The sequence below is a fragment of the Hibiscus syriacus genome, unplaced genomic scaffold (genome assembly GCF_006381635.1).
Source record: "Hibiscus syriacus cultivar Baekdansim isolate YM2019G1 unplaced genomic scaffold, ASM638163v2 tig00003435_pilon, whole genome shotgun sequence".
NCBI lineage: Eukaryota > Viridiplantae > Streptophyta > Magnoliopsida > Malvales > Malvaceae > Hibiscus > Hibiscus syriacus.
In genome coordinates this window covers 28,469-39,985 of record NW_024061971.1, presented here as the reverse complement: position 1 = coordinate 39,985, position 11,517 = coordinate 28,469, and the positions used below count along the sequence as shown (strand labels likewise).

General features: G+C 37.7%; 1 protein-coding gene, 1 non-coding gene and 1 pseudogene across 2 annotated transcripts; 2 read left to right on the top strand and 1 right to left on the bottom strand.

Annotated features, from left to right (window-relative positions):
- Positions 1-4,684: 4,684 nt before the first annotated feature.
- On the bottom strand, positions 4,685-5,842 carry LOC120176941. Its single transcript, XM_039183219.1, has 2 exons — positions 5,335-5,842; positions 4,685-4,764 (listed from the first exon to the last, which is right to left on the bottom strand). The coding sequence occupies exons 1-2, from the start codon at positions 5,840-5,842 to the stop codon at positions 4,685-4,687; spliced, it is 588 nt and encodes a 195-aa protein (XP_039039150.1).
- Positions 5,843-6,562: 720 nt separating this feature from the next.
- LOC120176933 lies at positions 6,563-9,135 on the top strand (annotated as a pseudogene).
- Positions 9,136-10,860: 1,725 nt separating this feature from the next.
- Positions 10,861-10,931, top strand: TRNAG-GCC. The gene has a single exon. It is a non-coding gene; the product is annotated as a tRNA-Gly (tRNA).
- Positions 10,932-11,517: the final 586 nt, after the last annotated feature.

Below are 11,517 nucleotides of genomic sequence, written 5' to 3'. Positions count from 1 at the left end.
TTTGTCAATTTTTTGCGAGGTTACTATTTATTACTATTAACGTGAATAGTGAATTTCGTGAATAGTAAAAATTTTGTCGGCGATATGAATTTTTCGACGGAGGCTTCCTAATAAACGGTGGTTCGCAAGAATTGTCAGAAACGATCCAAACGAATCCAGATTCGAGTGGGAGCGATGGCTGTAGACAAAGGGAATGTGAAAATTGAAAAGTTCGATGGTGCGAACTTTGGCTTTTGGAAGATGCAGATTGAAGATTTTCTGTACAAAAAAAAATATATATCAACCTCTCTCAGGAAAGCAACCAGAGGGCATGAAGAATGAAACCTGGGCTCTTCTCGACAGACAATCCCTCGGAGTCATCCGACTGACGTTGTCCCGAAATGTTGCTTTCAACATAGCAAAGGAAAATACCACGGCATGTCTTATGGCGGCTCTCTCCAGTATATATAAGAAGCCATCGGCATCAAACAAAGTTTATTTGATGAGGCGATTATTCAATTTGCGGATGGCGGAAGAGGCATCAGTGGCTCAACACCTAAATGAACTCAACACAATTATAACTCAATTGAGTTCCGTGGAAATTGAATTCGATGATGAAGTTTGAGCTTTAATTCTCTTATCATCTCTACTAGACAGTTCGAATGCTACTGTTATAGCAGTCAACAGCTCGTCGGGAAATAACAAATTGAAATTCGACGACGTTCGGGATCTGGTATAGAGTGAAGAAATTCAACGGAGAGAATCGGGTGAAGCATCAACCTCCTCAGCCTTGCACACAGAGTCTAGAGGGAGAACTTCAGAAAGAAATTCAAATCGTGGAAGATCGAAATCCAGAATGGGAAAATCAAGAACAGGAAAAAAAGATTTTATCTGTTATAATTGTGGCAAGAAGGGTCACTTTAAAAGAGATTACCGAGAACTAAAGAAAGATACTGGCACACAAGAATCTGCCAACACGACAGAGGAGACAGGTGATGCCATGATTCTAAGCGTCAACAGTCCGATTGAATCATGGATCTTAGATTCAGGGGCATCTTTCCACTCCACCCCATGCCAAGAAATCATGGAGATCTATGTCAGTGGTGATTTTGTGAAGGTTCATCTAGCTGATGATGAAACCTTGAAGATCGTCGGAAAAGGAGACATCCGACTAAAGTTGCCAAACCAGACCACTTGGACGCTGAAAAGAGTGAGACATATTTCTGGCCTCAAAAGAAATTTGATTTCTGTAGAACAGCTTGATGGAGAAGGTTATAGTACAACCTTTTCAGGCCGTGAATGGAAGATTACCAAAGGAGAACTCGTCATTGCTCGTGGTAAGAAGACTGGTACTCTCTATGTAACCTCAAATTTAGAGAATATCATTGCAGTAGCAGATGCTGATGGAAAATCAAACCTATGGCACCAAAAGCTTGGCCATATGAGCGAGAAAGGGATGAAGACACTTTTGTCAAAAGGTAAGCTGCCTGATATAAAGAATGTAGATGTCGGACTATGCAATGATTGCATTTTTGGAAAACAAAATAAAGTCAGTTTTGCAAAGATTGGCAAGACACCCAAGGCAGAAAAGTAAGAGTTGGTTCATACTGATATATGATGACCATCTCCAGTTTCATCTCTTGCAGGCTCGCTATATTATGTCACCTTCATCGATGATTTAACAAGGAAGGTGTGGGTTTATTTTCTGAAGAAGAAATCAGACGTCTTTGATACCTTCAGAAAATGGAAGGTTGTGGTGGAAAATGAGACTGGTTTGAAAGTTAAGCGGTTGAGGCCTGACAATGGAGGAGAGTACAGAAATAATAGATTTAGAGATTTCTGCGCAAATAATGGGATCAAGATGGAGACAACAATTATCATGACACCGCAGCAGAATGGCGTAGCAGAGCGCATGAATAGAACTCTAAATGAACGTGCCAGAAGCATGAGGATACATGCCGGATTGCCTAAATTTCTATTGGCTGAAGCTATCAACACTGCAGCTTACTTGATCAACCGTGGCCCTCAGTTCCCTTGGATGGTGGAATACCAGAGGAATTTTGGAGCAAGAAATAAATAAACATTTCACACTTAAGAGTATTTGGTTGTATTTCTTATGTACACATAAATTCTGCTAAAAGAAGTAAACTTGATGCCAAGTCCAACAAATGTGTCTTTGTTGGTTATGGTGGTGATGATTTCGGTTACCGGATTTGGGATTATGAAAATCGAAAAATCATCAGAAGCAGAGATGTCATTTTCAATAAGAATGTGATGTACAAAGTGAGATCAACCATAGAATCAAGTAGCTCCAATACCGAAGCTGAAACAAAGGAATTTGTTGAGTTCGAGGAGATTTTTGGAAATGATGTTCAGATCAATCCTGAAGCAGTTCAAGAAGAACCAAGCACACCAGAATTGAGACGCTCCTCCAGAATTCCTAAACCAACACAGCGTTATTCGCCTTCTTTGCACTACTTGTTGCTGACTGACAATGGTGAACCAAAGTGCTATGATGAAGCAATGTAGGTGGAGGATTCAGTCAAGTGGGAGTATTCCATGAAAGATGAGATGGACTCGCTTATGTCAAATCAGACGTGGGAATTAGTTGAATTACTACCAGGCAAGAAAGCACTCCATAACAAGTGGATTTACAGGATCAAATAAGAGCACGATGGGAGCAAATGCTACAAAGAAATATTGGTTGTCAAAGGTTTTCATCAAAAATAAGGTATTGACTATAATGAAATTTTCTCTCCAGTCGTAAAATTGTCTACAATCAGACTGGTGTTGAAAATTGTAGCTGCAGAAAATCTACATCTTGAGCAGTTAGATGTAAAGACAGATTTCCTTCATGGTGATTTAGAGGAAGAAATCTATATGAGGTAGCCAGAAGGCTTCATAGAGGCAGGCAAGAAAAACCTGGTATGTAGGTTGAAGAAGAGCTTGTATGTTTTAAAACAATCTCCTATACAGTGGTACAAGAAGTTCGATAGCTTCATGAGTAGCAGTGGTTTTACCAGATGCCAAGCAGATCATTGTTGCTACATTAAGAGGTTCGAAAATAACTTCATTATTTTATTGTTATACGCTGATGACATGCTTGTTGTAGATTCAGACATGCAAGAGATTATAAACTTGAAGAAAAAATTGTCGAAGCAGTTTGTAATGAAAGATTTGGTCGCTGCAAAGTAGATTCTTGGGATGAGGGTTAAGAGAGATACAAAGTCAGGGACTTTGATGTTATCACAGGCTGAGTATATCAATAAAGTACTCTCCAGGTTCAACATGCAAGATGTTAAACCGGTAAGTACACCTTTAGGTGTTCATTTTAGACTCTTCAAAGAACAATCACCAAAGATGGAGGAAGAACGCGCACACATGGTGAAGGTGCCGTATGCCTCAACAATTGGAAGTCTGATGTATGTCATAATTTGTACCAGACCAGATATTGCTCAAGCAGTGGGAGCTGTTAGCAGGTACATGAATAATCTGGGCAAGGTACACTGGGAAGCAGTCAAATGGATCCTCAGATATCTGCGGGGTACGGCAAACAAAGCATTTTGTTTCAAAGGTGGAGATACGATACTGACAGGCTATGTAGATATTGACTTAGCCGGAAATATTGACATCAGAAGAAGCACTACAGGGTATGTTTATACTCTATGAGGTACTGCAGTGAGTTGGGTTTCTCAACTACAAAAGATAGTTGCTCTCTTCACAACTGAAGCAAAATATGTCGTTGTTACAAAAGCCAGCAAAGAGATGGTTTGGCTCCAAAGTTTCTTGAAAGAGTTAGACAAGAAACAAGAAAACAATGTCTTGTATTGCGACAGTCAAAGTGCTATCCATTTAGCAAAGAATCCGTCTTTTCATTCCAGAACGAAGCACATACAATCACGATATCATTTTATTCGGTCTCTTCTGGAAGATGGGATTTTAAAACTTGAAAAGATTAGTGGAGCTCAAAATCCGGCATACATGTTAACAAAGACGGTGACTACAGACAAACTGAAGTTGTGTTCAACTTCAGTTGGGATGCTAGAATAACAATACTAGAAAAGCTGTTGCATTGATCGAGGTGTGAAGACAGATTAAAACCAGTCTTCAAGTGGGAGATTGTTGAAAGTCAAAGAAAATGGATGATTTTCTTCAACATAATGGGCGGCTAATGGAAGCAATAATAGGCGGGTGATTTGTCACAAATAAAAGCTGCAAATGGGGCGGCTGAAGAATTCAAAGGCAGCACCAAATTGTTGAAATTATGAAGGGATAAATTATAAAATTGAGTCATTGAACTTTAGGGTATTTATAAGATTAGTCCTTAAGCTTCAACTATAAATACCCTAGCTCATTTAGCTTCAAAATCATCTCAAATAATTTCTTTCTCCCAATACTAGAGAACGTTCTTGTGAGTAGTGAGTGTTTTGAAAACACCTGTAAATTTTCTCTCTTAGTAAAAGATCTACAGCAGTCCGGAGACGTAGGCATAATTGGCTGAACTCCGTTATCAATTCCGGGCATTATTTTTCCGCTTTTATTTTTGCATTCTCGCTAATCTGGTTATAGGAAAATTACTATTGCTCGTTTATTTCCCAACACAAAGGCAACTGTTCTTTTTCTTTTTAAACGACAGCAACACCTCGAAATGTTTCACAATCTTCCTTTCTGGTACATATTTTCTTTATTCTTCTGCCCCAACACCTTAAAATGATTGCATCACATAACATGCCACAGCCTGCGCCCAATGCCTTAGCCTTGTCTTCACTAGCTCTGGATCTTCCCCTGCTAAACACAAATCGCCAAATGGCACCACATTAATGTATGTATGTATGTATGTATGTATGTATAGTTAGTTTATGCTTGTGTTTTGTCACGATATAATGATGAAATTAGTACCTAATGTTTGTATAAATTGTCGACTTATCTTTTATTCTTTTTTAAGCATTTTAGCTTCTAACATTTTAATTTTTGATTAAAATAATCTCTGATAAATAAAAATAGTTAGAAAACTAATGGTCAACATATGTAGTTGACGTGACATGTACTATGTCCTCAAAGTGATATCGTGAAATTTGTCACGTCGCCCAAAGTAATTATGTGCCATGTTACCCAAAGTAATTATGTGATGATATGACAAATGACACATCATTATTTAAATACATGTGATAATACCATGTCACCAACATATGTTAATCATTAATCAACTAACCGTTCTCATCCAATATTAACTATTTTGATCAAAATTGAAAAGTTCAGGGTTAAAAACTCAAAAATAATAATGGGCAACTTGACCACTTGTGCAAATGTTAGGGGCTAATTTTGTGATTATGCATCTTTGGCATTGAAACTTACCTGCGATACAAATCTTCCAATCTGACTCACTTGTAGGACTTCCTAAAGAAGATGACCGATCACTGATCGATAATGTCGACGATGAGGATTGGCTTTGAGGGGTCGAGACCGGACTCGGAGAAAGCTGGCGGTTTACGGCGAAATAAAGGTCTAATGCAGGCAATGTGCTTGTTAGTTTTTGGCCTTCTTCTTCGTTGAATCCGAATCCGAGCTCTATGCACCCTTTAAGTTCATGCAGGTCCTCATCAGTCAATCCATTCCCACTAATCCCATTCTTTCCTCTCCCTTGACGAAGAATCTGGCGACGCCTTCTTTCCCAAGCCATGTCCCGGTTAGTCTCGACCATCGATAATTGCTTCGATAAATATCTCTTGTTGTTCTTCATCAATGGCAACGGCACCAAGGACATTCGTTCCAAATCTTCCATTTCCGAGTCGCACAATGACGTCGACAATGAAGACGATGAAGGTGCGATGGCCTCTCTTCTTGGCTTTCTGTCCCTCACCATTTCCTTGTTCGTAATCAACAGAACGCGAGCTAATGCTGCCGGCGGCTGAGCAGCGGTAAACAAAGAAGTGAAGTGGTGAGGGAGGAGGGCTATGATGGAAATAAGCTATATATTGCAAGTTCTATGTATCTGTTTCTTTTAAAATTTTCAATACAAGGTATATGAAACAAGACAAGCCCTACCAGTTTAACCCCAGAGAAGATTTAATAAGTCTTTAATGGAGAAAGAAAAGGAATGGAATTCATTAAGGAAGATTCTGGTTGTTATTCAACCATCCCTTTGTAACTGTTAGTTGCAAGTTGCATTGTATTGTGGTACAAGCTTTTGTCCGTTAATATCAAGAACGGTATTAAGAAAACTTACTAACTTAATACATTCTGGTAATCAGTAAGCAAAACAAGGAGTTTTTTTTTTTGTCTGTTAAAGAGTTGGAAACAACTTCTCTGAGAGTTCTTGTTTTTGTGAGAATTGAGAAAGTAACAGTCTCAACATGAACAATGCTAAATTTAGCAAATTTTCTCTCTCAGTTTCCAACGACCTTTTTTTTCCTCAACATTATCCTCTTTGTTGATCTTTCTGGTTTGATCCCTTTAATAAAGGGAAGTTGGTGCAAACCATGGAAGAATAGAGGATGATTATTTAGACTAATCATAAACTTCAAAAGCCAAACAAAGAATTGTTTTTGTTTTATTGCTTTGTTTTTCCTGTACGCCATTGAATATGCTCCTTGGTGTTTTGTTTCCATTTTCTAACAACAGACAACATTTATTGCTTTCTATTGTCTGTTTTTCTCTCAATCTCCATGTCTTTGTTCTTGTTTCGAGCAAGCCTTTGTCTGTTGCCTGTGGTTCCAATGGTGGTAAAGATGAAGATTGAAGGAACTGGGAACCAGATGCGAAGTTCCTTAAAACATCCGGTAGTTCAACTCAGCTTCAAGCTGCGGATCAAGACCCTTCACTTCTTTCGGTAATCACATACATGAATGCTCGGATCTTCACGTCGCCAGCTATGTATCGGCTTCCGATAAGACCAAAGGAACGGTACCTGGTCAGGTTTCATTTTTATCCTTCAGCTTACCCCAACTTCAACATCAGCAATTCATTTTTCTCGGTGACTGCTGGGGGAGTCACTCTGATGAACAATTTCAGTGCTGAAATCACATGTAAAGCCCTCACGCAGGCTTATCTCGTACGAGAGTATTCATTGGCACATTCGGATTCCGAGTTTTTAAACATCACCTTCACACCTAGTACTAAGTACACCAAATCCTTCGCTTTCGTAAATGGGATCGAATTGATCGCCATGCCGAATCTATTCGGCGAGACAACTGTGGTGGGATATGATTCATCAGACCTCGATGTTTCGTCCGAGAATTTTCAGACATGTTCCGGTTGAATGTTGGTGGACAGTTTATTCCTCCTAGCAACGATTCCGGAGGCCTTTTGAGGAGTTGCTATAATGATGATCCTTACATTTTTGGTTCTGCAAATGGTATCGATACTCAGGCAAACAAACATGTTCGGATCAATTACAAAGACTTGTCTCGTTCTTCGGCTCCCGAAGATGTTTATAGGACAGCTAGAGAAATGGGACTAGATTATGATTTGAACATGAAGTTCAACCTGACATGGTTGTTTCAGGTTGATGCCAATTTCACATACATTGTGAGATTACATTTTTGTGAATTCAAATATGACATGGTGAACCAGAGAGTTTTCAATGTTTACATCAACAATCAATCTGCACAAGCTGATCCGACAGATGTAATTGCAATGACAGGAGGAAAAGGTGTTCCAACTTGCAAAGATTATGCAATCAGTGTTAATGATGGTCCAAATGATGAAATGATTCGGATACAAATGAGTCCGGCCACCAAATCGAAACCGCAGTACTACGATTCTCTGCTCAACGGAGTTGAAAGATTTAAGTTGAATGATGTGAACAAGAATTTGGCTGGCAGCAATCCGCAACCATCGTCCATGCTTCTTCAATCGGGGAATGAGCCCAAGAAGTCTTTCGAATCCAAGTCCAACCATAGTTTTGTTATTGCAGGGGCTGCAGGAGGTGCTGCAGCAGCTTTTGTCGTAGCTACACTGGCGTTTCTCGCCTACAGAAAGAGGAAACGAGCCGGGTTTGACTCGCATACGTCGAGCTGGCTTCCGCTCGGGAAATCCAATACAACCGGAAGCAAAGGCAAGAGCAGTAGTAACCAAGCTTCAGCGTTGGCTCAAGGCCTTTCTCGCCATTTCTCTATATCAGAAATCAGACAAGCCACAAAGAATTTCGATGACTCTTATGTCATAGGAGTCGGAGGCTTCGGTAAGGTGTACAAAGGAGTTATCGACGGGGGCACCAAAGTGGCTGTCAAGCGATCCAATCCGTCATCCGAACAAGGGATTAACGAGTTCGAAACCGAAGTCGAGATGCTCTCGAAATTGAGACACAAGCATTTGGTCTCATTGATTGGTTTCTGTGAGGATGGTGGTGAAATGTGCTTGGTTTATGACTACATGGCTCTTGGGACATTTAGGGAACACCTTTACAACAACAAGAAACCTTTTCTTTCTTGGAAACAAAGATTGAAAATCTGCATTGGAGCAGCCAGGGGACTTCACTATCTTCACACAGGAGCAAAGTACACCATCATTCACAGAGATGTCAAAACAACAAACATTCTCTTGGATGAAAAATGGGTTGCTAAAGTTTCGGATTTCGGGCTGTCGAAAACCGGTCCCGATATGAATAAAGGCCATGTAAGTACAGTGGTGAAAGGTAGCTTCGGTTACCTAGACCCCGAATACTTCCGAAGACAACAACTTACCGAAAAATCCGACGTGTACTCCTTTGGTGTCGCCCTATTCGAGGCGTTATGCGCTCGACCAGTCCTGAATCCCAGCCTTCCAAAGGAACAAGTTAGTCTTGCAGATTGGGCACTTCTTTGTCACAAGAACGGAACACTAGAAGAGATTATCGACCCTCATTTGAAAGGGAAAATAGATACAGAATGTCTACAGAAGTTTACACACACAGCAGTGAAATGCTTATCCGATCAAGGAATCGAGCGGCCTAACATGGGAGACGTCCTGTGGAACCTCGAGTTTGCTCTTCAGCTGCAAGAAAGCTCGGATACCCCCGGCAGTTCGATCGACCGAGACACTCCCGCTTCGAGAGATTCCGATGTAACAAGCCAAAGACAAGGAAACAGCAGACAAGGCAATGACATTGAATTGAATGAAGAGCTTAACAATCAGGATGACAAATTCTCTCAACTTGTCCATCCACAAGGCAGATAAAGGAAAACAGAAGGATTAAAAAAGGCTGCCATGGATGGAACTGAAGCATTATAGGAAGCACAAAGCAGTGTTGGTATCGTACAATTTCTAAACTATAGTGATACTTTGGTTAAAAGTTGTGTTTTACTGTAAGAATCTCACCTAATATTTTGACCTAAACCATCTTAAATTTAATCATTGATTCCTTGTAATAAGCAACAAGTATATTGAATGTGTTGAGCAATTCTATAGTTTTATTAAAGATAAAATATTATATATAAATCGATTTATATGTAATATTTGATATGGACTAAAATTTAAATACTTAAATGGTATAAAAAATATTGTACTTATAACGTTTATAATAAAATTCAGTGCAATAAGATTAGAAACATGTAAAATTTATATTCCTAATTACATCAACGGTAATAAAATCTTGGATAGAAACAAGACTTTATATACGAAAATTTAATTCGAATTTGGACTAAATCATAAGTTTTTAGAAATTCAAGATGAAAATATAAATTTTAAAAGTTTGGGGTCATTTTGGTAGTTCTTGAAAATTTTAATGGTCAAAATTAGAATTTTGTAGAAATCTTGGATGAATATTGTAATTTTTAGAAGCTTAGGGTCATTTTGAAAACCTTAGTAAAGTTCAAAGGTAACAGACGTGTGTTGCCCTTTTTATTTGAATTAACTACTGCTATCTAATCAATCGATTGACTAATTCAGATCGAGTTTTGCAAAGATCTATTACGAGAACAATCATTCTAATCCAATTTATTTCATTTACAATCGAAAAAATTCAAACCCTTAATCTCACCTAAATAATCAAATATTATATTTGTTTATGTTCGGCGCGGAACTAAGTAGGGATATATGGGGGCCATGACTCCCAAAAATTTTAAAACTTTAGTTTCAGACCTTTAAATAAAAAAATAATTTGACCCCCACATAATTTTTAAAAATTCATATTAAACTTAAAATTTTTTGAATGTTCTTAATTAAGCCCCTCCCGTAATTTTCAAAAATTTTCATTAAGCCTCTTGAATTTTTAAAAAATTTAGTCAGACCCCATTTAAAAAAAATGTAAAATGAACTCTTCAAAAATTTTAAAATTTTTTATTCAAACCTCTAAAAAGTTTTAAGTTTTAAGTTGGCCCCCCAAACTCTATTACTAAATTCAGCTACTAGTTTATGTTTGATTCAGTTTGAAATATGTCTTATGTTTAATTTAAATTTATTTATTTTCATAAATAATTAATCCAAATCTATTTTTATCCATCCATATTAATTTTTTACTTTTTTAAAATAATATTAAATAATTTAATATATTTTTTAAACAAATTTATTTTTAACTATTTATACCATAATAACTTAACATCTTGAAACAAACTCAAAAACATCTTTATAATATAATTTATTATATAAACTTAAAAACATGTTGAAACAAACTTTAACCTCAAATATTAAAATTTAAATCTAATTCATTTAAAACGAGTTTAATTTTTTGTTCAAACTAATTTTTCAAACATAATATTTTTTTTCTTCCTAAAACCAACTTACATTTATTTTAGTTTATCGATTGATTTTCCTTTTAAGAATTTAATTGATTTCTTTTAACAATTATATTGTATGCATTGAGCAAGTCTATTAGGTTACAACTTACTTCAATGATTAAAAGAAGATTGAACTATTGAATGAGCTAAGTAACTTATTTGTTTTTGAAGCCGACCTTTCAACGAAGCACCAGTGGTCTAGTGGTAGAATAGTACCCTGCCACGGTACAGACCCGGGTTCGATTCCCGGCTGGTGCATTTTTTTCTTTTGTCATTTTTGCACTATTGAATTTGAAGTGTTTTAAGTTGGTGAGCCCTGGGCATAGGCCAAGCCATAATCGATTTTCCGGGAAAGAAAAAAACCAAAAAAAGTCGAAGGGGAAAACCAAAAGGAAATTGGAAAATAAAGCAAAAACCATTCTCTCTTATTTCAATTTTCTTAAGAGTCCAAAAACAACAGATTTTTTAATAATGATGAAGCAAGTACTACGAAATACTATAAACTTATCACTACAAAATGAGAACCTCCTGTTGTTGTCTATCGCCGCCGAGGAGGCCAGAAAACCGATAAACACGAAGAAAGTATCCGCCTGCGGCCGCGTTATGTCTGATGAGGAATTGGCAGGTTTTGGTTCTGGATATTGAATCAATTTTGCTTCCTGGATATCATCTGACTTAAAGTTTTACTACTTTTCTTCTTCTTCTGGAATTATTTGTTAAATTTTAGCTCAAACGGACCAATAAAATTTGTTAAATTTCATAATCAACGAAGCACCAGTGGTGTAGTGGTAGAATAATATCCCGTCACGGTATAAGTCTGGGTTTGATTCCTGACTGGTGGATC